The 27,596-nt window shown below is 45.9% G+C and overlaps 2 protein-coding genes across 6 annotated transcripts; both read left to right on the top strand.

Moving 5' to 3' along the window:
• The first annotated feature begins 1,440 nt into the window (after positions 1-1,440).
• On the top strand, positions 1,441-10,194 carry FOXM1 (forkhead box M1). Of its 5 annotated transcripts, none has more exons than XM_054577080.1 (8): positions 1,441-1,942; positions 2,534-2,685; positions 3,971-4,162; positions 5,059-5,187; positions 5,849-5,893; positions 6,522-6,591; positions 6,776-6,951; positions 9,169-10,194. In XM_054577080.1, exons 1-8 carry the CDS (start codon positions 1,441-1,443, stop codon positions 10,192-10,194), a joined length of 2,292 nt encoding a protein of 763 aa, XP_054433055.1. The 5 variants fall into 5 exon arrangements, with proteins under 5 accessions (XP_054433055.1, XP_054433054.1, XP_054433057.1 ...); XM_054577079.1 differs by having other exon boundaries at positions 5,849-5,899; positions 6,525-6,591; XM_054577082.1 differs by lacking the exon at positions 5,849-5,893.
• Positions 10,195-11,703: 1,509 nt separating this feature from the next.
• On the top strand, positions 11,704-15,742 carry TEX52 (testis expressed 52). The gene is made up of 3 exons (XM_054577078.1): positions 11,704-11,775; positions 12,882-13,432; positions 15,448-15,742. The coding sequence occupies exons 1-3, from the start codon at positions 11,704-11,706 to the stop codon at positions 15,740-15,742; spliced, it is 918 nt and encodes a 305-aa protein (XP_054433053.1).
• Positions 15,743-27,596: the final 11,854 nt, after the last annotated feature.

Here is a 27,596-nt window from a genome sequence, read left to right as displayed (position 1 = left end):
TTTGACCTCTGCATCCTACCCGCAGCCTTGGGAGGTCTGAGGTGGCCTACTTTCCTAGGCAGACTGTGGCTGTGATAAAGATTGTGCTGACTCTGCATTAAGTCAAAGACCTGCCCACACATTCCTCTGCTTCCCGGTGCTCTCACCATTATACCACACTGCTTCCACTCCAGGGTTCCTGAGAACCGTGGTCAGGATAGGGGTGCATCAGAGGAATCACTCTAGAAGGCTCCTGGGCTTAAGTATTGGCAATGATAGGAGGAGGCTGGTCAGAGATTAGAAGGGACTATTAAGCCTTAGAAGATATCTTTGGGGGGTAGGGAGGGCATAATAGTATCTACTGATTGATGGGGGAGAGAGGAAGGCTTGATGACATAGGAGGAGGAAGTAAAACTGAGATTTGAAGGTAGAGGAAACCTAGATATAAAGGAAAGGGAGGAGTCAGAGTGGACAGGGCCTGAGACCTTGAAACAGATGACAAATGGCATGAGTGTGACAGTCATTTTTAGGGTGATATCAGATGTCCTAAAAAAGAGACAGCCCATTCCTTTGTCAAAGTATCTCTAAATAGGATTACACAATTTTACATAACGATAGAATATTCTATATATCTATTAAAATCAACAAATCACAAATTTTTAAAAAGATAAAACTCCCTTTTTTTTTAACATTACACAACCACCTTAGCATATTGATGACAGCACATTGCAAGTATAATAGCCTGTGAAATGAATGGCACTCATTTTTGTTATGCAGTGTACAGTCTCCTCAACTTTACCTTGAAGTGAGGAGCTTCCCTTTTACATGGCATCTTGTGAGCTGGGGATGGTTTCTTCAGTGGTATGGCAATAGTGCAATGGTACAATCTGCCTTTCTCCCCTGATTCAATTGGCACTGATCCTTTTATTTATAAACTAAGATGACATAAAATATAAAGGCTCTATCCTAGAATGGATTATGGGATTAGAGTCTTGTCAGGGTTCATAGTTACCAAATGCCCTCCTATCCCAGCATCCTTGTCCCTACAGTCACTGCAGGTGACCTGTATTTTAGTGGGCAATACTAGCCATTTCTACATTTTTGTAAGTGCCCCACTTGTTTCTGTAGCCAAACATTCCTAAGTGTCTGAAAGACCTTTATCTCTGCTGACCTGTGTTCAACCCAATCCGACTTTTCCCATTTGAGTTGCTTCAATTTGCTCCAGTTTTAGCTTTCTTTTATCAGTGGAATTTATCTCTCTGTTGTCTGAGATCTTTACAAAGGCCTAGGGAGCATTCACCTGGGCCTGTGGGCCCATGCTCCTGGTCAGAGGAAGAGGATCCCCTCTCTCTGACAGAACCTCCTTCTCATCCTAACAGTTCTCTGACATCCTACTGTTCCTTGCACTTTCCAGGGTCCATGCTTGTGATTCTCAATGGAGAGTGAAAGCACAGATTCATCATGAAAACCAGCCCCCGTCGGCCACTGATTCTCAAAAGACGGAGGCTGCCCCTTCCTGTTCAAAATGGCCCAGGCGAAACATCAGAGGAGGAGCCTAAGAAGCCCCCTGCCCAACAAGAGCCTGGTCAAACACAGGCCTCCAAGGAGGTGGCAGAGTCCACCTCTTGCAAGTTTCCAGCTGGGATAAAGATTATTAACCACCCCACCATGCCCAACACCCAAGTGGTGGTGATCCCCAACAATGCCAATATCCAGAGCATCATCACAGCATTGACCGCCAAAGGAAAAGAGAGTGGCAGCAGTGGACCCAACAAATTCATCCTCATCAGCTGTGGGGGAGCCCCCACTCACCCTCCAGGACCCCAGCCTCACGCCCAATCCAGCAATGATCACAAGAGGAGAGAAGTGATCACTGAGACCCTGGGACCAAAACCTGCAACTACAGATATGAATCTTCCTAGACCACCTGGAGCCCTTCTTGGGCAGAGATGGGAGAACTGCGGTATGTGATCTACAAGGCAAAAGGTTGAGGAGCTTAGCCTTTCCCTTTTGGTAGCAAGGACTGTTGCCATTGTAGTCATATTGATGCCTACAATGGACAGGCATGTACCCTGAACCAGGGGAAAGTCACCCTGAAACCTTGACCCAGATCCTTTGGTCACTGTCCAAAGGGTTGTAATTATTATTTATAACTCCTAATTGCCTTCTTTATATTGGAAAAAGATTTCTTTATTGTTTCTGTTTATCCTTCCCATTGACTGTATAACGAAGTAGAAATCTTTCTCCGTCTTAATAAAAGTGAACACTGAAGCATGAGGAGGAAAAGTGGTTTTCTCTATGCAGATACTCAACAACTCTTTTAAAAGGTTGCTTTGACTGACCTCTAAGGCTCAATATGGCCCAGATTGAAATGCACCTTGAACTATGTTCCTGAATTCCTCCTGAAATCCATAGTGGGGCACAGTACCTAAGAGCCACAGCATGTATTCCCTTTTCCCTAAGGGTAGAGCTCTTGGAGAGGTGGTTCCCTAAGTACCAATTCCATTGGGACTTTGGGGCACCAAAGTGACATCTTGGATTATTTCCTCTCTAGCTGGCGGTGAGGCAGCAGGCTGCACTCTTAACAACAGCTTGACCAACATCCAGTGGCTTGGAAAGATGAGTTCTGACGGACTGGGCCCCTGCAACATCAAGCAAGAGATGGAGGGAAAGGAGAATCGGCACTTGGAGCAGAGTCAGGACAAGGTGAACTGTTCAGTCACTCGCTAGGGAAATCAGAGCCCATGCAGGGAACTTCTAAGAGGGAAAATGGATCAAGTGGCCTGTGCAGCAGAATTTCCAGGTGCTGCTATTAGCACTTACTTAGTGTAATTCTGTATAGCTTTTGAGCACCATTTCTGCTCCCCAGAATGTACATTTCTGTTACAGTCTTTCTCCCTGATCTGTGAAATTTGCTTAAGGACAGATTCCTCTGACTTGCTGTATTCCATTAGCACTGAGTTTAGTACTCTACCCTTAGTAGGTATTCAGGACACGATGAATAGCTCTTAGTTTGGACAGCCACTTAAACTTTAAAAGAGCAACCCAACAATATGAAAGGAATACAGCATTTTTTTTAAACCATAGTTTTCTTAGAAGAGAACACTAATAGGAAAATAAAGTGAGTTAGATGTGAATTTTAAATTTTTCCCCAGCAGTCAAAATTGACTTGACCCAATTATGTGGCCTGAGGTTGTCTTTCACAGTTGCTACACACCTAGATTCTGTTGTATAATCCTTTTAGTCATTCATTCCACAAACTTTAAAAGTGAAAATTTACATGGATGTGCACATACATAAAAATTGAGCTCTTCACTTAAAACTTGTGTTCTTTATAAAGTTACTTATATAAATATTATAAACTATATATTAATAAATACATATAAAGCTCAATATTTTTATGTTTTAAAGCTTAATATTTTAAAGTGCGAATGAATATTCACATTATATTTTAAAATGTGAATCAGATACTTGCCTAAGATGTAGTCAGATGTGTCCTTTGCAGACATTTTTCTCTCCTGTGCTCAGAAATATTTCTCTCATACAAACATTGAAAGAAGGTGGGTTTATTCATATCACATCAGGAGAAAGAATTGGACTAAGACTGTGGTCCCCAAGGTCTGGAAAATGGGTGTGGTTTTATGTAAAATCAATGTTTTAAGAATCATAACATATAACCAAACTTTTCTGAGAGGTTTCAACTACCAGAAACTAGACACTTATCTTTGGACAATATCTTCAACAAAATGAACAAAGACAGAAAAGTGGTTCTACGTTGTCGGGACTGGACTGAACCATCTCTAAGATCCTTCCTAATTCTAAACTTTTATGCTATGGAATAGTGGTCTCAGATGAGTTTGTTTCTGGTGTGATTTTTATGGGATAAGCAGTATCTCTAGGAACTGTTCTTCCAGCGGGGCTGGAGGAGGCCTTGTGAACTCTTTCATGCCATTCCCTTTTCTCTTTCCCTTGGGTTTCTCACAACCCTCAGGTTGAGGAGCTTCCAGCAGTATCAACATCCTGGCAGGACTCTGTCTCTGAGCGGCCCCCGTACTCTTACATGGCCATGATACAATTTGCCATCAACAGCACTGAGAGGAAGCGCATGACCTTAAAAGATATCTACACTTGGATCGAGGACCACTTCCCCTATTTTAAGCACATGGCCAAACCAGGCTGGAAGGTACTGTGTTCCATAACAACCCAGGTTTAGGTCGCTTTAGCCTGATAGTTTGTCTCCACAGATGTGCAGCACTTTGTGTCTGGTGTGAGGAAGTATTAAATGCGAAGGGTGCTAGAACTATGAACAGTTGTATCTTTTGAATTATGACTTGATCCTGCTGAGTCCCAGCAAAATTGTCGTAAGAGTTCTGCGGCCACTTCATCTGTTACTACCTAAGGTTTACTGTGACTCTTCAATGTAGCACTAAGTCTACTTTTGTGCTACATTGAATAGCAGCTGGAGTGACTAAGTAGCTTTATGAAAAGATATTTTAAAAACAACACTGTCTTTGAGTCTCATGATTCACCTCCTCTACTGTCACATAATATTTCTAGAAGGCAGGGGTTTTTGTCTTCATTTTATTCATGGGAACACAGAGATGCCTGGGAGTCACGGTAGCTCACACCACAATAGCAGAGCCCGCAACTCAGGTCTTCTGACAGATAGTCAGCTCCAAGCCAAGCATTTTTTGTTTTGTTGTCCCCACAGCAGAACTTTTAACTTCACCCACTTACCTCAACTAAATTTCCTAGTTTCTTAATTTCTTTACTCACCTATCTTGCTATTGATTATCACTTCACAGTCTCACTCCTCTTTCCAGTCCACTGACAGCTCTCCAGGTCTTTTCTTTAACATCCACCTAAGAAATGGCATTGGCCTTTATCCCCATGGGATAGAGGGGTTTATGGTTGAGGTGAACAGCTCTGCAACTTAGAGGTCAGGGAGAGAGTTGGACACTTGACAAAGCCGGTACTGGGTACAGAGGATGAGACCTGAGGCTGATTTCCCCTTAGGAAACATCAAAGGTGATATTTCTGACTCTAAAGTAGCTGATAACTGGTTGTCTCTTTTTTCAGAATTCCATTCGCCATAACCTTTCTCTCCATGACATGTTTGTTCGAGAGACATCTGCCAATGGCAAGGTCTCCTTTTGGACCATTCACCCCAGTGCCAATCGGTACTTGACCTTGGATCAGGTGTTTAAGGTGAGTGTCCTGATTTCATCTAAATGGGGTCAGAGTTGGAGGTTGCAAATCCATCTCAGAAGGAAACAATTGGTCCTTGTGATGATCTTATCTGATCAGGGGAGAATTAGAAGTCAGCCGGCCCGTGGGTGATTTGCATAAAACTCTGAATTGAGTACAGTTGAAAAATACCAAATGATACACTTCAGTGCTAGACCAAGCCATGCTTGGATCCAAATAAGAGGACTTTCTGGGGCAGTTTTTCCCTAACTGTCCTGTGGATAAGAGCTGCCTGCGCTGCTTGTTAAAATACAATTCTCAAGCCCCTGTCATGGGGCTTCTGATTTAGTGGGTCTGGGATGGACCCAGAATTATGTTTTTTTAACAAGCATCTCAAGTGATTCTTATGAAGTCTAAGGAACCTTGTTTTTTTTAAGGGGTGGGGCGGGGCAAGCCCTTCTTTAGGCTGGAGACCAGAAACTGAGCCAGCAGAACAACTCTTCAGAAGCGATTGTTTTGGGATTTCAGAATGCCCATAACTGTTCTACTGGGAGGGACAGTTGTCCAGCACGGCCCTCAGCATCAGGCAGGAATAGGTGTTTTTCCCAATGTGGTCAGATTGATTGGCCATGCTGGTGGTAACTTCATCTCATTTCTCTCCCACAATGCCTGACCGCCACAGCCACTGGACCCAGGGTCTCCACAATCGCCCGAGCACTTGGAATCAGTAAGAGTCTTCCCCTCTGGCTCGGGGCTTGGCCTTGTTTTCCTATCACTGCTCAGCATGGCTTTAGTGGACAGGGACAAGACTGTCAGCAGGGGAAGGGAGCCTATGGCCGTGTGACTGCCAACCCTAAATGCAGAGCACCCTGAGCTTCGGGGAGTGGAAATTTGTGACTGCCACCTCATCTCTGGCATGAGCCCTCTTCTCCCCCTCCCACGGCATCATGAAGGCACACTCAGCAGAGTGGGCATGGCGAGAGAACATGCCACGAGTTTGGTATGAGCAGCATCCACAGTGCATGGCATAGGTCTGGTAGGAGGCAATGTGTTCTTTCACTTTTGCCCTGGCTTTTCTTTGCCACTCATAGAGCTACATGCTTCAGCGTCCCCTGGGGGTGGTGAGGACATGTGGATGAGGTGCTGGGACCTGCCACCGTACAGCTGTGTGCTGTCCACCTTTCCCACTCACTGGGCTTTGGTGGCAGTGCTCACCTGCATCTTCCCAGAGCGGCTTTGGTTTCTGGGCTGTCAGGGAGCTCAGTGCATGGTACCAGAGCAGCTGGTGGGTTCTCCTGCCTTCTCCCCTACCTTATTAACTCAGGTTTCTTTCTCTTCCTATCTGCCACACACAGCAGCAGAAACGACCCAATCCTGAGCTCCGCCGGAATGTGACCATCAAAACTGAACTCCCACTGGGCGCACGTTAGTATGGGAGAGTGGGCCTCAGGCCTAATCCTTGTTCTGGGAGCATATGTTTACGGGATCAGACTCCGGGATTCCATACCTAGCTCAAAGGGATCTGAGTCCAGAGGAGAGCACAGCTCCCAGGACTGAGAAGGGATGTGTCCCTGGACCCCTACCCTTTATCTCTCCTATTTCCTTCTAGGGCGGAAGATGAAGCCACTGCTACCCCGGGTCAGCTCATACCTGGTACCCATTCAGTTCCCAGTGAACCAGCCACTGGTCTTACAGCCCTCAGTAAAGGTGCCATTGCCCCTAGCAGCTTCACTTATGAGCTCAGAGCTTGCCCGCCACAGCAAGCGAGTCCGTATTGCCCCCAAGGTGAGTGGCTTCTGTCTTCCATTGAGGATTAAGTGCATTTGGCCCATATCTTATAACTGCACTCTACTAAGTGTTCCTTGAGAAGCTTATAAATCTAGTTGGATAGATAAGGCATAAAAACAAAGGAAAATTTAATAGCATTATGAAAACTAAAAAGGAATCTGGATTACAATATGTGTTCTCAGAAAACCCATACCTACTGATGAGTTTATAAGAATTCAGACAGGGTCATCATGATAGATGGGCTGGGATGGTTAAGGAAGAGTTTTCAAAGGAAGTGGGTCTTAGAAAGAAGTGGATTTGGGTAAACAGACAGGAGGGGAGAGAGTACGGAGGCAGGAAATGCCAGTTTGTACCCAGTAATAGTGGACTGAACTAGTCAGCCTAGCTCAGGGTTTCTCAGCCTTGGTGCTGTTGACATTTAGGGCTGGATAATTCTTTGCTGGGGATGAAAAGGTGCTGTTCTGTGCACTGAAGGATGTTTAGCGACATCCCTTGTCTTTCCTGACTAGATGCCAGGAGCACCTCCCCACCAACCCCTGTGAAAATTAAATTAAAATGTCTCCAGGCATTGCCAAATGCCCCCGGGGGAGAGGTTGCCCCTGGTCGATCACTGGTCTAGTTTGAGATGAAAGTGAACAGGGTAAGTTAAGATCGTATTTTGATGGGTTACCAAACCTGGACCTAACCCTCTAGAGTTTTTGTGAGCAGGAGCTGATCTGTGACAAATTAGGGAAAAGGCTCCACCTCCTTCACTGAGATGGAAGCAGAATGGGCTTTGCAGTTTTGAGAATGGGGTTTGCTTTTTTAAAAAATTATTTTAAAATATACATAAAAGTATATGTACCACCATAGGTAATTTTACACATGTGCATTACTGTGATTGTAGCATGTATATTGCTTTTGTTTTCATGAAGTCATTTTCCCCCTTTTCTTCTCTGTGCTTCCTCTCCACTTCCCCTCCCCCACCTTCACCTACATTACCCCTACTCCTCAAGATAACCCGTGCTGACAGTTTACTATGCTTTCTTAAATATCTTATACATATTTAGTGTAATAAACACATCCATAGCCATAGCCATTTTATATGTACACACACAACACACAGAACATTGAAAATGCTCTTGTATTACAGATACTCTTCTGCCTCATGGAAGTTCTTCCAAGTCACTTGCCATAGCTCTAACTTACTGTCTTTTAATGGTCACATAGTCCATGGTGTGACTATCCCATAATTTTTCCAACCATTCCACTTTTATGGGCACATTTTATTTCTAGTTTTTTATCCCTATGAACAACATTGCAATATATATTTTTGCAACTATTTTCTTACTACTGCTTTTATTTCTATGGGATAGAGTCCTAGACATGAAATTGCTAAGTAACAAGATATTTTAAATTTTACTAAATATTGCTAGGTTGCTTTCCAAAAAATCTGTGATAACTCACATTTCTACCAGCAATATATGGCAAGACCTGTGGCTTTGCTAGCAATTGGTATTATTAATCTTTTCAATATTTGCCCATCTAACATACATAAAATTATTCCATATTTCTTTGCTTATTAGTTAAGTGTGAGCACCTTCTTGTTTGGTTGCTTAGAATTGTTCACTGTGAGATGCTTGTTCATGGACGTTGCCTATTTTTCATTGGGTTTTGTTAATGATTTGTGAGAGTTCTTTGTTATTAAAATGTTAACCTTCTGTCTTTTACGTTGAAGTTGGTTTTTTTTTTTTACTTTTATTGTTTGTTTCTTAACTTGGTTTATAGTTCTCTTGCCACAGTAAGATTTTAAATTTTTATATGGTCAAATATGTCTCTCTTCTCTCTTACAGCTTCTGGGTTTCCAGTCTTGGTTAAGAAGGTCACCCCTCACCCTCAGATTGTACATATAGTCTCCTAGATTCTCTTTCAGGATTTGTATGCTTTTAATTTTTCTTTTGTTTTTGTATATGGTATAAAATAGGCATCGCATTTTGTTTTTTCTCAGATAGATACTTATGCCAGCACCATATTAGGTGCTCTGTCTTTTCCCCTGTAATTGAACTACTACCTTCATCATATATTCTCGTATTTAATAGTTTTTAAGACTTTGAAAAGAGGACTAGTAGCAGCATGTCACTTATTTTGGTCATCATCTTGTGTCTCTCCTGCTGATTGGGTTGAATCTCAAGGCTTCGAGAGCTCTTTTTCACCTTGTCCCTGCTTCCCTTTCAGGTGCTGCTAGCTGAAGAGGGCATAGCCCCTCTGCCCACTGCAGGGCCAGTGAAAGAGGAGAGGCTCCTGTTTGGAGAAGGGCTGTCTCCTCTGATCCCAGTTCAGTCTGTCAAGGAGGAGGAAATTCAGCCCGGAGAGGACACGCCACACTTGGAGAGGCCCGTGAAGGTGGAGAGCCCGCCCCTGATAGAGTGGCCCTCGCCATGCCCATCTGTCAAAGAGGACCTGTCTCAATCCTGGGACGACTCGTCCCACTCTCCCACTCCAAGGCCCAAGAAGTCCTACAGTGGGCTCAGGTCCCCAGCCCGGTGTGTCTCTGAAATGCTCGTGATTAAACGAAGAGAGAAGAGGGAGATGAGCCGGTCTCGGAGGAAGCAGCACCTACTGCCTCCCTGTGTGGATGAGCCCGAACTGCTCTTCTCAGAGGCCCCTGGGACTTCAAGACGAGCCACAGGGCTTGCTCTCCCCTCAGAGTCCTCTGTGCCTGCCTCCCAGTGTGGCTACTCCCAGGAGGAGGGAGGACCTTTTAAGACACCCATTAAGGAGACGCTGCCCACCTCCTCCACCCCAAGCAAATCTGTCCTCTCCCTGACCCCCGAATCCTGGAGGCTTATACCCTCAGCAAAAGTTGAGGGGCTAGATTTCAGCCCAGTACGAACCCCTCAGGGTGCTTTTGGCCCACTACCTGATTCCCTGGGGCTGACAGATCTCAGTACCACCCCACTGAAAAGTATCCCCCTCTTTGACTCACCCCGAGAACTCCTCAATTCTGAACCCTTTGACCTCAATTCTGGCCCCTTCAGCAGCTGTTCCCCTTCAGAGAAGGAAGTCCCCAAGCCAGGCTCTCCCGAGCCACAGGTTGCCAGCCTTTTAGCCAACCGTTCCCTGACGGAGGGCCTGGTTCTGGACACAATGAATGACAGCCTGAGCAAGATTCTGCTGGACATCAGCTTCCCTGGCCTGGAGGATGACCCGCTGGGCCCTGACAACATCAATTGGGCTCAGTTCATTCCTGAGCTGCGGTAGAGACCTGACTTCACCCTTGCACCTCAAGCTGTCCGCTCTTCTGGGCCCTCGTGTGGCTGGGCCATCCAAGGCCTCTGAGTGAGGACAGCAAGCAGGGACCGTCCTTCCGCGCCTCTAGCCCCTGGTTATGCCAAGGCAGGCGTCACACCACAACTGCCACTGGGCCCTCTGCACACATCAAGGCCCTGGTGACTGGACTCTGTGCCACCCTGTGCTCCCCTAGAGAAAATGATTCCTCACACTCCCTGCGAGAGCTGAAGGGTGGGCATAGCAGAAACAAGGATGAAAAGAGGTTAGGAGCTCTCAAAACTATTTGCATTCTGTGCCCAGCAGTCTCATCTTCCCTGCTTCTTGCAGGATGCCCTTGTAAATAGTATATATCCGCCAAACTGTCCTCTAACTTTAAATGTAAACTTATTTCCTTAGATCATTTATCTACAGACTACCAGAAGGTGGGTAGGACGACAGCAGTTTCAGTTTGCCTCTATTCCTTGCTTTGCTTTCAGTTCCTAGAGAAGGGGGGACACAGTGCACGGTTTCCTCCAGGCCCAAGGCACCTGCCTCAAGGCTTTTACTGTATGCACGCAGTCTCCCCATCTTTCCAAGTCAGCTTTCCTACAAGAAGAAATCCTGGTAAAAACATCTCTTGTAATATGTCACGAGTTGAATTCAGGGTGCGGGGTGGGTGCACATGAAGCAGAGTGTGCAGGCCCAGGTGTGTGTCCATGTGCTGTTTCTCTGGTAATGTTCCTAACTTTGCTGGAGAGACTAGTACTAATGAGAATTTGGCCCAAGGCCTGGGAAGGCTAAAAGGGCCCTGGTCTGCCTGGCTTCTTTAGCATGCACCATGGCTTTGCAAAGAGCCACCCTAGGTCCCAGTTGCCCACATGCATGTGAGCCAGCTCAAGAACACTACTGTAACTACTATTCAATAAAATCCAGGGTGGAAATGTCGGCCTCTGTGGTGTGTTGTTCTCTGGTCCCAAAGGCGTAAGAAGGGATTGGAAAAGAATGTGGGTGATAATGAAGATGGTAGAGCAAGGCCTGAAGCCAACATGAAGCACTTGCAGGTGCAAAGGGCTTTAGTGTGGATCACCTCCCACACCCTGCGCAGGCACACAGCCTTTCTAGCACAGAAATTCACAGCTTTCCCATTATTGTTCTTGTACAGCCAGTCCCCAGAAAGAGAAGGGACATGGGGCAGACCTCCCAGAGTATTAGGAAAAGATGGGTCCAGTTACCAGTACCTCATGACCACCTCTACCCCTAACCCAAGTCCTGACAGCCTGCCCTGCTTTTCTTCTCAGGCCTCCCTAGTCAAGTCCCTCCCCAGAAGAGCTCCCACTGCCATCTTTCCAAGTCAGAACTTGTGCCCAAGGGCCTAATGAGCCCTCCTCCCTCGTCACTACCCAGGAAACATCACCATAGCAACCCCAGTAGCAAACAATTGCTGCCAGTAAGGTCTTCCCTACAAAGCTGCCCCTCCTGGTGATCAGGCGCAGAAGAAGAATGGCCTGTAACCCAGGAAGACCATCCAGAGGGCGATGTAATCCATCCCGTGCCAGAGAACCTTTCCTGCAGGTAGGGGGTAGGGCCCTATCTCTGAGACCTACAGTTTTATACCCACACTGGGCTAGTGACTCTCCCCCTGGGGGGTGGGGATGGCGTGCTTTCTCCAGGGCAACAGATCTCCCAGCCTGTGAACTCTGTCTTCCTCTCTTGGTCCTATGGTACTCTGAATACGGAGCTCAGAACAGGGGAGAGGAGATGCCTGGTTATTACATCTCCTGGGCCAACGCACTGGGTAGTCACATAGAAATGATTTAGCGGGCTGGCCCCAAGAAACAGGTGAGTTTTTGGAACAAGAAAAGTCCCAGGAGTGGACGGGAGAGAGAGGCATTTTCAAAGAGTACAATGTCATAATTAGTGCAGACAGATGGCCAAAGTCCCAGCTCTGCCACTTGCTCACTTGGCACTTCAGGTGAGTTATTTACTGTGCCTTACTTTTTGCAGCTTTGAGGTGAGGACCATACATAACAACACCTGCTCATAAGATTGTGAAAATTAAATGAGATGTGGATACGTATTTAGCACAGTGCCTTCATATTTGCTACTATTTATTTCATGGGGGCTAGGGCACAGAAAAGGTAAGGGACCAACAGTCTAGATGCTTTCTATACTTGCCTGTATCTTAATGATAAGCACAATTCACCAATGACAGCAAAACTAGTAACAGGAGGAGTCCACGTAGAAAAGCACAAAGGCTCCATTCTCTGGAGAAAGATTTCCCTTCAGCACTTGGCTTGGCAGGAGGCATTTTTCCACAGGATTTCCTCAGGCCCGATGTGCCCGGTTAGGAGCACAAATTCCTCAGCAGGGATGTAGGGGAACCAGAATGAAGAGGATGGGTGAAGAGTGGGAAAATTCAAGTTGAGGGTAGAGGGTGGGAAATCAAAACCCAAACCTGGTAGATGGAAAGAGAACAAAAGATGAAGGGTCCATGAGAACAATACGGAGTCATAGTAACTATTGATGGGCAGGGCAAGAGCGGAGACCCGGCTCGCTGCCAGGCCATCAGTGTCCTGAAGAGGGTCCTGGGTCTGGAGGAGGCTGGCAGCTTATTTCCTCTGGGGCTGCCCCTTGGAAGGAGAGGCAGAGTGCCCCAGGCTCCCTTTGTCTCTCTCCAGATGGTCCGGGCGAATGAGCCTCTCCCGGCCGACCCCATGTGGGCTCAGCGTGAGTTTCTCCTCCCTGATGAGCCCTGGGAATTGCCTGGCTTCACTCGGCAAGCCTACCACCAGCTGGCCTTGAAGCTGCCACCCTGCACAGACATGAAGTCCAAGGTGCGCCACCGACTAATCCACCCTTGGAAAGGTGAAGCTGAGCACACCTGGGGCTTTCACACGTGGCTTGATGTGGGACACTTGCCTGCCACCTTTCCCACCAGGCCTGACAAACCTTATGATAGCAATGTCTGGCGCTGGCTGACAGACTCCAGGGCCCGCAGCCGCCCCCCAGCAGAGCCCTGCATCCCCCCTCCCTCCTGGATGGGTCAAAACAGCCTTCTGACCTTCATCAGCTGTACTCCTATCTTCTTGGACACGAACAGGAAGAACCAGGTGATTCTCAGGACAGTGAAGGAACTAAGAGAAGTAGAGAAACTCAAGCTGAGGAGTGAAGCAAGGGCACCTCCACTCGACACCAATGGCAACATCCTGCCGCCAAAGGACTTTAAGAAGTAAGAGGTGCTCCTTCCCCAGGGAGCTCACACACTACCCATTCAGGTGACCCCTCCCTCTCTGATTCCTGCTTCTGATATCTAATTGGTACTCTAACCTTCCCACCTTTGGTCATCTGAAGACTAAACTCTGGAGGGAAGGGATGGAGACGAGGGAAAGACAGCCAGGGAAGGGGCTCAATTATTTAACTAAAAATTAGGAAATACAACTATGTACTTAACACCCGCTATAGACCCTGGGGATATAGAGAAATGTCATTCAGTTGATGCCCTTGAGGAGCTTACAGAAGGCAGACACCTATATATATGCATGGAAACACAGCTATCAATGCAAGCTCACGCATGCTAAGAGCTAAGTGTGAGACAAAGAGTGGGTGTTGTGAGGATGTCAGTCATTAATTGAAAGAGCTGAGAGCTGGAGTCAGAGGCTTGGATTAAAGTCCAGACAGTGTTACTTTGGCAAATTGCTAGTTTTTCTGACTCAATTCTATCATTGATAAAACAGGGATGATAAATAGCATGCCTTCCTTAACAGGTGAAGATAAAATGGGTTAATGAATGTATGGAAGCACTAAACAAAAAAAGTAGATGTTATAACAGAAATTCAGAAGAAGGGGGGAGGGAAGGAGGGGTTGCTGTGGGCTGGAGCATCCCCCGAGGAAGGCTTCATGGGTGGGAAGCCTTCAGAAAGGCAGAAAGGAGGGGTCTGAGATGGGAAGGCGAATGCAAAAGGAGCTATTTGGGAACCCTGCAGCTCCCTGCCCCACCCCACCCCCATGGTGGGAACTCACTGGGCATGAGTAGCAGGAAAAGGGGAGAAGAATAAGGATAGAATGTCTCAAATTCCGTTCCCAAGGGCATTAAGAGAAGCATTGAGGAGTTGGGGGTGGAGGGTAGGCTGTGAAGATTTGTAAATTAAAAAAAAAAATGCCAATGACTGGTGATTTTGCCAGATTATTCAGGACCTTGGACTTCTCTCTACTGTCCCTGCAATGAAGATTATTGGGAGCTAATATGCATCAATACTAGGCAGACAAACGTGGATGAGACTTAGATCACTCCTCAAAAAAGTTCAGTCAAATGACAGTGCCAGATGTTCTGTCATTCCTTTTAAATAGTTCTGTAAGGGGTTAAAATGAATTGTTAAAGTGACTCTAGATCCATGAGAGAACACATTCTGAGCATGAGAGACCCAGAGGATTTCAGACAAGGTCTGAGCTGCAAGATACTTATGGTCTTGCTGGGAAATAGAACATTTACATATAAATTCAGCCGTTCTCAACTCTGGTAGTACAGTAGAATCATCTCAGCCTCTGTAGAAAAATGTTGAGGTTTGAGCCCCACCGGGGAGATTCTAACTTAAGTGGCCTGGAGGGCAGCCCGGGCGTGGTATTTTTAAAGAGCTCCTGAGGATGAGTCTGACGTGCAGCCAGGCCTGAGAGCTTCTGCTGTAACCGAAGACAGCAAACAGGGCCTGTCTGCGGAACCGGGTGCTAAACATTTTGAGTCACAAGAAATTGTGCTGCTACTCAACTATGGTTTTTACAAAGTCAGTTTCGCACTGTCTACTCTAACACTACAGGCCTGTAGAAGAGGGAGCCATCGGAGCAGGGCAGAGCAGGAAGGGCTCTTGGATAGTGTCACATTAACCGGTGACAAGAAGGAGCATGTGCGCCGCCTTCATTCTTCTTCCCATGGGCACTGTGTTAGTTGGAAAGGTAGGACTTGAAGAATAGTTAGAGTCTGGATAATGATATTATCTATAATAGGGCAAAAGGATGGAAGATTGACCTGCCGAACACAATTATTCCAGTCTAATGCAAAACATACACAGGGTACAGGCCATTTGGAATAGGTCAATAACCAATTAGGAAAAGAGATGGAAGAGATTCCCTGCAGCCTGATTGCTCATGGCTTATGGAGAGCTGCATCCCGCTGCGCCCTCTCACCCCTCCCACCGTGCCTGATCTCTCCTTTGACCTCCCTGTTTTCTCCGCACCCTCGCCCTGCAACAGGTACCGACACATCTCAGCTGGTGGAAGGTTTGAACCCCTCGGCCTCCAGCTCCTACCCAACCCAGTTCCCAATGAGTTTGCCAGGAGCTGGCCCTGCCCGAACCCTCTGCCTCATTACCAGGAGAAGGTGCTGAAGCTGGCCTTGCTGCCAAGTGTGCCCCTGAGACAGGACCTCGTGAGGAATTACCAAACCCTGATAGAGGACCGCATTGCCTTGCCCCTCCATTATCTCTCCAAGGCACAGCCCAGCAAAGCTGTTTCGAGAAAGAGAAAGAGAAGACCTGGACACACCTAGGAAAACCTCCAGACAGGTGGGGACTGTGGTGCACACACGGAGCCCTAGGTTCCAGTGTTCTCAACCAACGTACCTTACACAAGAAGACTTTGAGGTGGCTGAAGGACTCCGGCTTCTGCAGAACAGAGCCTCTCCACCATCTCCCCATCTTCAAGCCACCTTTGTAGCCCAGGCTCCTTGAGACACTACTGAAACTCTAAGTTGTTATGTCTTCCTTAGAGGGCTCTCTCATAGCAAGTGGGAGGACTGGGGGTGGGGAGTGGGGGGATCAGAGCGGGGATCTCGTTCCTAGGGACAGAACGGAGAATGGGGAGGAGGAAGGTGTGAGATGGGGGAGGGTTGGGAGGAAGAGGCACTGTAAGAAATGTGGGTAAGAAGTTACCACCACTCCCATAACCCACCGGAACAAGACTGGAATTGGTCAGAGTACAGGAAGATTTTAGGCAAAAATAACTTCAATTCTACCCCTCCATGGACAATTTGATGTCTAGACAAAGCCCAGAAGAAACTCTATTGGGCTGTGGGTCCTACACAGGGCTGTGGGAGCAGAGGTCAGGCCAAGACTGGCGCTAGGGGATGGCAGAGTCAAGTCTGAGGAAGGCTGACCAGGTCTCCTGCAAGGGACAGGAGAAGAACAAGGTAAAGGTCAGAGAGGTTCCCCTGGAGCATTACGTTAGGGCCTTGGGCCTGTGCTGCAGTTGACCCCAGGTTCCTCAGCTTTTACAATGGGGTGCCAGGGACAAGTGGCCTAAAATGGAAGCAGACAAACCACATCGGTCAGAAAGGTACTGACCCAGGTTGGGTGGAGATTAGGTGGGGGAGGGCCTGCAAGAGACCTGGTAGAGGTGGCATTGGGGAGGCAGCTGGCAGGCCTCTGAAGAGAGAGCCACCTCACCTCTTCTTGTCCCCATCAAACCCCAACTTGGAGATCTTCTCCAGCTGGGCTTCTCTTGGCCTCTTCCCTGCTGCCTCTTTGTCTCCACTTTTCTCAAGGCCTGCAGACACCTGAGAATCAAAACACCACAGGGTTCTAGTCCTTGTTAACTATCTACTAACCAGCTACGTGACTTTTGGGAAGGTGGTTTTTCCCCTCAGGTTTTCAGTTTTTTCATCTGCACCTAGGAGCCACTAGGATGTAAAATTGTGGAATAAGTAAAATCATATAAGTGAAGTCCCTGCAAAGTGTCTGGCGCATTGTAGACCCTCCATAAATAAAGCTATGAACCATTACCCCTAGATTAAAAGTAAAAAATGAATGGAATATTATTCATTCATAAAAAGGATTGAATTACTGATCCATACTACAATGTAAATGAAACATCGAAACATTGTACTGCATGAAAGAAGTGAGAAAAGGCCACCTATTGTATGATTCCATTTATATGAAGTAACTAGAATAGGCAAATCGATAGAGACAGAAGGTAAACTGATAGTTGCCAGGTGCTGGGAAAGGGGAAAATGGAGATTGATTGTTCAGTGGGTTTGGAATTCTGGGATGATGAAACTAGATAGAAGTAGTGGTGACAACATCATGAATGAATGAAATGCAACTGAATTGTGTATCTTAAAATGGTAAATTGGATGTGTATTTCATTTCAATTAAAAATAATTTTATGCCCTGGATGGTGTGGCTCAGTGGATTGAATGCTGGCCTGTGAATTGAAAGGTCCCTGGTTAGAGTCCCAGTCAGGGCACATGCCTGGGCTGCAGGCCAGGTCCCCAGTAGGGGGCACTCGAGAGGCAATCACACATTGATGTTTCTCTCCTGCGCTTTCACCCTCCCTTCCCCTCTCTAAAAACATAAATAAATAAAATCTTTAAAAAATTTTTTTAGAAAAAGAAAAAAATTTAATAAATAAGGTGTGTCTAGAGAGTTTCCAAATTTCCTTATAGTTCCAAACCTATGACTGTATTCAACCGTCCTTCTCTTTGCCACCTTTGTCTGTGGACTGTGTATGGGGTAGGTGGAGAGGAGCCGGGGTGAAGGAGAATTTCCTGAGTACTCCAGGGAGGTGCAGGGGCTCTGGGAATAGGCTCATTCTCCCAACTTTGGATTGGGAATGGTAGTAGAAAGGATGAGGTCCCTTTACCTAGGATCCTACCATGTCAGAGCTGGGTAGGTCATTAGAAAACACCTTTTCACTCTGGCTGGTGTGGCTCAGTGGATTGCGTGCTGGCCTGCAAACCAAAGGGTCACCCGGGTTGCAGGCCAGGTCCCCAGCTGAGGGTATGTGAGAGGCAACCGACTGCTGTATCTCCCGCACGTCAATGTTTCTCTCCCTCTCTTTCTCCCTCCCTTTCTCTAAAAATGAATAAATAAAATATTTTTAAAAATTAAAAAAGTAAAAGAAAACACCTTCTCACTGCTTAGAGGGCAAACAAAAGCCCACTGGAGAAATCACTAGCTCCAGGATACAAACACAGGCCATCCCTTGCCCCCTGGTGGTAGGACTGGAGGCCCAGGTCTGCGCTCTAGGACTCCAGGGCCTGTGTTCTCATCCTGCTTCTACTTGCCCACAAGGCCAGGGTTTTGTCGCCTCCACAGTGACAGGCCTGGGAGATATTTAGAGGGTTAATATGAAGACTTGGGGGGTGGAAGGAAGAAGGCCATTGGAATTCTTCAGAGAAAGCCACCCACTCTCTGCCCTGGAGCTAATGGAGAGCAGAAAGGTAAGCTGCACTTACACAGACTTGGGCCTTGGCAGAGCCAGACCACTCCTGAGGCTGCCAGCCTCCCATCAGAAGGACTTCCAGCTCCGCATTTCCCCAATCACTTTCCTGTTCTGCTTTGCTCTCCAAACAGCAGCCTCCTTCCTGCTGGCAGGTGGACTCCAACATCATCAGGGATTCTCTCGTCTAGTGGCCAGCCAAAGATATGTAAGACTCCTGAAATTCCTGACCACCAGTGGGCCATGGAGATCATGAGGGACAAGAATAGCATCCATCCATATGTCCTCCTGGGCCTGAGGACTTTTGTATGGCAGTTCCCAGTCCAGCCAGCCAGCAACCATGAACACCACCCCCCGCCCCTGCCCTCCTGCATACCCTAATGGATACGGAATTCTTAAAAGCCTTTGGTAGGGTGGAGATGGGGATCCCTGTAACTTGGGTCTGCCTTAAAGATCTTTTGAGAGTGTATCTGAGAAGGTGGTGGGAATGGACCTCCCCCCTGCCCTGATATTCAGCACACAAAACATTCTGTATTGTGCTGAATGCCACCAGCTTCACAGACCCTAACTAATCCCAGCACAGAGGCTTTTTAAGCCACTTTTGGATCAATACCTCCCCTTCTGCAACCTCACTTTCCCTAAGCCCAGGATTAATTTCATGAGCTGGGTTGCTGAGGCCAGTTCAGGTTCCCGTGCTGCTGAGGGCTTAAGGAATGGTTGGGGATCAGTGAGTGTTAGAATCTGTTGGGGGCTAGGAACCCCTAGGAGAGATGCAGAGCCAGCCACTTGGCCAATCATGACCTTCAGTCTTCATCTGGCTGTCTCCCATCTAAATGTCATGCCTCCAAAATCCCCATTGCTGCTCCCTGAGATGACAATCGGAGCCAAGGTCCTCTCTCCAGCCTGCCCAGACTCACTTCCACATTCCCCAGGACACTCTGACCTCTTGTTTCTACTCATCAATGACTTGCTTGCTCAAGCCCTTTGTCTTCATGCTTCTCTTCCACCTTTGAGCTCTTTCGTGGTTGTCCTGTCCACTGAGCCACATACATTTACTCTTTTAATCACTCCATGCAAGTAATTGCTGCAGCCTATTACTGTATTTAGTGGTTCTGTGCCTGAGTGGTTGCTCATCTCAGGTTAGTCTCCAGCCAACACACTCTTTGCAGGCCCCAAGACGGTCTCTCACAAATGCTATGTGCTTGTAGGGTGGTGCTGCTGCATCTTCTGCTTCAAAGGTAGAAGTTTTGATGTGACCCCTTTAGCCCACCTTCATTTTCATCAGATGTTCACTGAACAGTGTGGCACTGGGTATCATGACATGGTTCCTAGAAAACAGTCAATGACTTCTTTAGCATGAGCATCACCTGAAAGTGGAGATCATGTCCAGAGGTGCAAAAGGCAGGCCCCAGCTTAGGCAAGGATGGAAATTGAAATAGGAAAGAAAGTGGATAAATGCATGCGGGAGGAAGAGAAATGCTGATGCCCAAGGAGAGGCAAAACAAGAGTCTCTATCAGAGCTCAGAGGTCCAAAATGTTTGGAAAGAGTTGGGCAGCTTTGCCAGATTCTCTGAGGGCACTTGCAGGATAAAGATTAGGGTACAGAGCCCGGGGGCGAAGGGGCACACAAATTATCCCCATGGGTGAGAAGGAAGAGGGATGAGTAGAAAGGGTGATTGCCCCTGACTGAATGCCTATGGCATCAGCTGGATTCTGTGACTGCAAAAATCAGACAGGGAGCACAACAACACGCTGTTCCAGTGTCTCATCATCTCAGTAGCTGGGGAAACAATGGCCTGTTTCCTCCTGCGTCCCCTGGAGTCCTGCTGAACAATTCATTCAACAAATTTTGTGTAAGAAGAGAGAGAAGAAACACACATACACACGTGCGCGTGCATGCATGTGCGTGCACACACACACCTACCCTGATAAAGCCGAGGATCTGGTGGGAAGACGGACAAATAATTAAAATAGGGTGAGAAATAATGTAATAGATACCTGATCCAGTTGTCTTATGAGAACAAAGGGGAGAGACATGCATGTGTGCATATGCGCGCACGTGTATGTACAGTTCCCAAATAACAGCCAATGTTTACTCAGCACTTACTATGTTTTATAAAACATGTTGAGAGTTTTTCATGTGTCACCCCATTTAATCCTCACAACACCGTGAGGTATGTCCCATTATAATCTCCATTTTGTAGATGAGTAAACGGAGGCACAGAGAGCTCTTAATCATTTTGCTTCTGCTTCTCATTTACACGTCACAGCCATTCTACAATGACATGTTATTTCAGTTCGACAGATGAGGACATGGATTTCAAAGGATTAAGCACTTCACCCAAAGTCACCCAGTTAGTAAATGTCTGAGTTGGAATACTTGACCAAACTTGTCTGAGTTCATTTCAGTATCTTGTGTTCGGTCTGCTTTCATCAGTAGACACAAATACTTGACCTTGGTTTTGCCATCCATAAACTGGGAGAAAAACATCTTAGTGTCAAATGTGAAAAGTTGCCCTAGCCTGGAATCTTTGGAAGATCTACCTTTGTGGGTGGAAGTAAGGTGATAAATTTTCAAAATTGGCATGGACGTTCTAGACAGGAGAATTCTGGAAAACAGCTTCATTCTTATCTTCAGCAGATCTGACAGGGGCCAGTGGAGAAAGCTTGAAATAGACTTGGCTGCCCTTCACCATCCATGGGCTCAAGGGAGCTGTTAGTGTTGCTCTGAATAACCCATTCCACGAAGAACATGCTGGGAATTTCCTTATGCGGCATTTGACTGAATGATTTCACTGTGGCAAATGAACTCTCCTCCCCATCTTACGACCAGTGGTAAGAATTGGCACTATTCAGCCTTGAGGATGAACATTAAAAAGAAGAGGTATAAAGATATTTAAACGCATGGAAGGCTATCATGAGGAATGTGGGAATCAGTTTACTTCTGTCTCTACTGTGTTTTGGACAAGAAGGAAAGATTTTGAATATAGTTATAGAGAGCTTAGATTAGCTATGAAGAACTTCCTGATACAGTGGAGAGATGCTAGAGTAGATTATATCAGGGTTTTAAAATATATTTTATTATGCTATTACAGTTGTTCCAATTTTCCCACTTTCCCCCCACCATCCAGCACCCCCCATTCTCTCCAGCAATGTCCCCACTTAGTTCATGACTATGTTCAGGGTCATGCATGTAAGTTCTTTGGCTACTCTACTTCTTATACTGTACTTAGCATCCCCCTGCCTATTCTATACATACCAATTTGTACTTCATAATCCCTGCACCTTTTCTCTCATTCTCTCCCTTCCACCTCCCAGCTGATAACCCTCCAAATGACCTCCATATCTATGATTCTGTTTTTGTTCTGCTTGTTTGCTTAGTTTGTTTTTTAGATTTAATTGTTGTTAGTTGTGAATTTATTGCCATTTTAATGTTCACAGTTTTGATCTTCTTCTTTTTCTCAAATAAGTCCCTTTAACATTTCCTTTAAAAATGGTTTGGTGATTGTGAACTTCTTTAGTTTTTTCTTGTCTGGGAAGTTCTTTATCTGCCCTTTGATTCTAAATGAGATCTTTGTTGGGGAGAGCAATGTTGGCTATAGGTCCCTGCTTTTAATGACTTTGAATATTTCTTGCCAGTCCCTTCCAGGCCGCGAAGTTTCTTTTGAAAAATCAGCCGAAAATCTTATGGAAACTCCTTTGTAGGTAAGTCTCTGCTTTTCTCTTGCTGCTTTTAAGATTCTCTCTTTATCTTTAACTTTGGGCATTTTAATTATGATGTGTCTTGGAATGGTCCTTTTGGGGTCCAACTTGTTTGGAACTCTCTGTTCTTCCTGGACTTGCATCTCTATTTGCTTCACTAAATTAGGGAAGTTTTCTTTCATTATTTTTTCAAATAAGTTTTCAATTTCTTGCTCTTCCTCCTCTCCTTCTGGCAACCCTACGATTAAAATGTTGGTAGGTTTGAAGATGTCCCAGATATCCTTGTCTTTTTGGATTCTCTTTTCTTCTTGCTGTTTTGATTGAATGTTTGTTTCTTCCTTATGTTCCAAATCATTGATTTGATTCTTCGCTTCATCCACTCTACTGTTGGTTGCCTGTAAATTTTTCTTCATTTCACTTAGTATATAACCTTCATTTCTGCCTGGGTCTTTTTTATGCTATTGAAGTACCCAGTGAGTTCCTTGAGCATCCTAATAACCAGTGTTTTGAACTCTGCATCTGATTGCTTTTCTCCATTTTGTCTAGTTCTTTTTCTGGAGTTTTGTTCTGTTCTTTCATTTGGGCCTTATTTCTTTGCCTCCTCATTTTGGCAGCCTCCCTGTATTTGTTTCTATGTGTTAGGTAGAGCTGCTTTGACTCCCTGTCCTAGTAATGTGGCCTGTTGTAGAAAAGCTCACTGGTAAGTGGATGGGGGGAACCCGAGATAATTGCCAGGGTGGGGCAACCCATGTGGCCATTCTGTGGCTCTGTTTTGGGAAGGGCTCAACACGGGGCTGCTGCTGCTGCCTGGCCTCTGGACTTTTGCCTGGGAAGAAGCTGTCTCCTGGCACTCACCCTGATGCCAGACACTTCACTTTCTCCCTGTGTGCCACTGGTGCCCTTCTAGCTGTTGCCCTGATGCTGAAGACCAGAGGATGTGAGTCTGTGTAAGTCCTAAGTCCATTGCAAGCCCTTTAAGAGGAGACACTTGAGAATCCTGCAGTTTCTTCAGCTGTCTCAACCCTCACTGGTTTTTACAGCCAGAAATTATGGGGACTTATCTTCCTGGCACCAGAACCCTGGGCTGGGGGTCTGGTGTGGGGCTGGGATCGCTCACTCCCAAGGTATCCTTCCAAATTTTTATCCATCACACGTGGGTGTGGGACAGCCGATTCCGCGTCTCCATGCCTCTCTGCACTTCTCCACACGTCTCGCGTCTCCACGTCGCCTACCCATCTGGACGAATTGTGGCTTCTTCAATTCCTTGATTGTCGGAGTTGCATACAGCTTGATCTTCTGACAATTCTGGGTTATTTGTTTTGGAGTCTAGTTGTAATTTTTTCTGTGGTTGTGTGAGGAGATGAGTTGTGTTTACCTATGCTTCCATCTTGACCAGAATTCAGGTTATATCAGGTTTAAGGAAATGAGCTGTGAATCTATTTAGATCAATGCTGCCCAAAAGAAATATAATGGAGCCATATATGTAACTTTAATATTTTTAGCAGCCACCTTCAAAAAGCAGGTTAAATTTCATTTTATTTAACCCTATATATCCAAAATATTAGCAACAGAATAAGGTAATCAATGTAAAAATAATTAATGAGATATTGTTTGTCATATTGTTTTCAAAATCCAGCCTATTTTACACTTACAACAGATCTCAACACAGACTAGCTATGTGTTAAGTGCTTAATAACCATATGTGACTTGCGGCCACTGTATTGATCAGCACAAGTCTAGAATTGCTAATGACTGTCAGATACCCAATGGTAAATACAAGGTGTCATCTGGTTTTATCTAAAGGCAGAAAGTTCTCTAGAACAACTGAGGGCCTATGAGGGTAAAAACCAAGAAAACCTTACCTTTTGGAGGCTTTCTCAGCCTTCCTCGTTGCTAGAAATATGAAGACTCATTGCCCTCCAGCAATTTTTGGAACCTGCTCGGCCGTGTCCTGTGTTCTCTTTCAGGTCTGTCAGATTCAGTGTTTGGGGGGTTTTAAACCAGGTGGAAGAGCAATGTGCCCAGGAGATCACGGAAACGGTTCCATTCTGGGGTAGACAGGTAGTTCTATTCTCTTTGTATCCCTCCTGTCTGTCTTGCTGATGTGGGTAACTGCTCACAGGAGCCAGGCCGGACAGAGGGGATGGAGAGGGTGACATATGCCCCCTATTCCAAGTCTCTGTCTGCAACACCCCTTCCCCAGGCACCTGCGTGGCTCTCTCCCTCACCTTGTTCTCATCCCCACACAGTGTCATCTGCTTTAAAAGAGCCACCCCAAATCCCATCCCATCACACTCTCCTCTCACCCAGCTTTCTTTTTCTTCAGCACTTACCACTACCTGACCTTATGAATTTAATTGTTCACTTTCTGCCTTCCTCATTAGAATGAGAGCTCCATGAGGGCAGGGACTTCATCTGGTTCACCACAACACACCCAGGGTCTAGCTCAGTGTCTGACACATAGTAGGTGCTCAATACATATTTTTTGACTGAATTCATTCTGAAAGAAAAACTTACTGCAATTCAGAAGAGAGCGAATGTAGTGAGGGAGTCATATAGCACATTGCCATTTTTTTCCTCATAAAATTTCTGAATTTGGGTCCATTCACTTCTATGTGAACCACAGGGTGAAATAAATAAGAGAAATTATAGATATTTATTTACAATCTAGAATAGTTTAATCTTCCTTCATAGTGTTCTTGGAAGTTTTCTCCCTCTACGTCTCATCATTAGGGTTCAATGGTTAAAAAATAATGAGAGGAGAGGTCCGAGGTGAATTATCGATAAAGATACAGACAACTTAGCTGAGGTTACAAACTGGCTGCCATATTATCCCCTGGTACTCTCCACCATCCTACCAAAAAAAATGTCTTCAGCCCCTGACAGAAAAGAACTCAGAGTCTTGTGTTTCTAGAACATCCCTGTTTACCCCATAACTTTGGGTAAGGAACAAATTTATGAAGGAAGAACAAGGAACACAAAATGGCAAAAGAGAATCTCCCTACCCCTGCATCCCACCCCAAGATGGTGAGATGAATAATGAATGAGGTAGCAGTAATTTGCAGAACATGTAGAACACAGGGTAACTCAGCTACATTCCAGAAAATGTCATTTCCTGAGCCAAAGTGCTTCCTAGGGCCAGGCAATGAAGGCCGTATCCGACCCACTGCAGAAGAGAAACCGATGTCTCCAACCTCACCCCATCCAAAGGTACATTTAGTCTTCCCTGGAATGCAGTCTACACACCTTAGTACACCTGAGTCTTGAGACATCTCGTCCATGTTACCAGGCTGGCTCAAGTCAACTCTGCTAAGTGCCTGGAGTTATCTCACTCTGGTTCATGGAGAGTGTTACTCCTCCAAAAATTGAATTACTAAATGACTCTTGAAGATGCTAAAGAATTTTAAAACCTAAGGAATGAATTGCTGAGAATAAAGCTGGAGGAGATACCTTTCAGCATTGGGGTCTGCCCAGCATCACAACACGCAGGTCACTCACTGGTCTGTCAATGTGTACTGTTAGCCCCGTGGAAACAACCCCCAGGACCCAGCTCACCATGTCGGTGGATCCTCTTCCACCTCTATTCCAGGCAAATGTGTGGTTGTGATGGATGTCAAAGGCAAGAGAGAGAGCTGAAATAGTCCACTAAAACTGAGTCTAATTGAAGCCAGGATCTTGTGGGCCGGAGCTTGATAAATGGAATCATACCATAGTCTGGTCTTCAGTCTATGTTTCTCATTTCTATTATTATTCTCCTTTTGGCATAATGGAAACTGAGCAAGACTTGGGAGACAGAACACAGGGGTTTCATTCCAAGATCTGCCATTCAATAACTGAATCTTGGGCAAGTTTTCTAAATCTTAGTATATTAGTTTCCTGGGGCTGCCATAACAAAATACTAGAAACTGGCTGGCCTACAGAAGAGAAATTTATTGCCTCACAATTGTAGAGGCTAGAAGTCCAAGATCAGGGTGTTGGCAAGGTTGGCTCCTCCTGAGAGCTATGAGGAAGGATCTGTTTCATGTATGTCTCCTAGCATCTAGTGGTTTGCTGGCAATCCTTGGCATTCCTTAGCTTGCAGATGCATTACCCATTCTCAGCCTTCATGCTCACATGGTATTCTTTCTGGGTGTCTCTCTGTGTCCAAACTTCCCCTTTTAATAAAGATAAAGTCATGTTGGATTAGAGCCCACCTTACTGATCTCATTTTAACTTGACTACCTCTGTAAAAGGCTTATCTCCAAACAAGATCACCTACTGAATTACTGGAGGTTAGGACTTCAACATTTGAATTCAGTGGGACACAAATCAAACCATAACCCATAGCTAGTTCCCTCATTTGTAAATGGGGATCATGATACAATTCTTTCTTATACCATTGTAGTGGCTGTCAAAGTGCCTCAAAGAGGCTTGGTCCATAGATGTGGGGGATTCCATCCCGTGAAGTCCCCAGGTTTGCTGCGGATGAAAGAATGAGTTGTTCCAGATACTGTTTGCCTGTCAAGGAAAGGGGAAGACAATTCTCTCTAAAGGAGAATGCTCCAAGCCCCTGTGCTCCATGGCTTTTATTGAGAGGGTTACAAGCGGGGGATAGGTAGCAGGAATGTATAGGTAATCTAATTACATCAGTAGCTTAAGCTTACAAAGAATAGGTGTTATTTAAAGAAGACAGGGGCAGAAACACACCAAACTGCTTTGGGTCCAAGTTGAGCAAACATTATGGTGCCAGGCAGGATTTGGGTCCAGGAGTTTTGTAAATTTCTTTCCCAGCCTTGAGCTGGTTATCTGGTATAAGATTAACAGAGCTTGAGGGAGAAACAAAGCCTGCTTCAAGGAGTGCAATTTACTTCTAGGCCTGATTTCCCCTGGGGGCCCTCAGAGTCCTTATCCGGTCTTGCTTGTCTCCGCATTACCAGTGTTCCCCCCAAGGCTTACGGGTCCTTTCCCAGGCCCCAGCTTGTGCGGGACTACAGTTCCCAACACCACTCAAAGTAGCTCCCTACACGTAGAAGACCAGTGGATATCTGGTTTGTCCGAATGTGTGTGTGCCTTGGGGCTGCTGTCTGGACCAGACTGTGTCTGTAGGGAGCAGGGCTTTGGTGGGTACTCATCCTGTCTTTTATCTAAAGGCAGAAACCTGCTCACATGTGTTGGACATGTGAGCAGGTGCTTGACCAAAGCATTTTGATGAGAGTGAAGACAAAAGGCCAGACTAGAAAAATCTGAAGACAGATGAGCCAGGGTTATAAAAAGTCTGACTCTAAGTGCCGGTGAGGAAGTGAAGCCCCAGAACCACCCCATTCACCACTGACTGGAGTGTACACTGGTATCTATACTTTGGAAGACAATTTGGAATTATGCATAAATGGGGAAGCAATTCCACTCCTAGGTATATACTCTAGAGAAATGCTTATACATATCCTCAGGAAAGATATGCAAAAAGTCCATAGCAACACCGGTTGCAAGAAAAAAAAGAAAAACCT

The sequence above is a fragment of the Pteronotus mesoamericanus genome, unplaced genomic scaffold (assembly GCF_021234165.1).
Source record: "Pteronotus mesoamericanus isolate MK-2021 breed Mesoamerican mustached bat unplaced genomic scaffold, CSHL_Meso_final contig_41, whole genome shotgun sequence".
NCBI classification, from domain to species: Eukaryota; Metazoa; Chordata; class Mammalia; order Chiroptera; family Mormoopidae; genus Pteronotus; species Pteronotus mesoamericanus.
The sequence above is the reverse complement of the archived record's forward strand: the minus strand, read 5'-3'. Positions and strand labels throughout refer to the sequence as shown.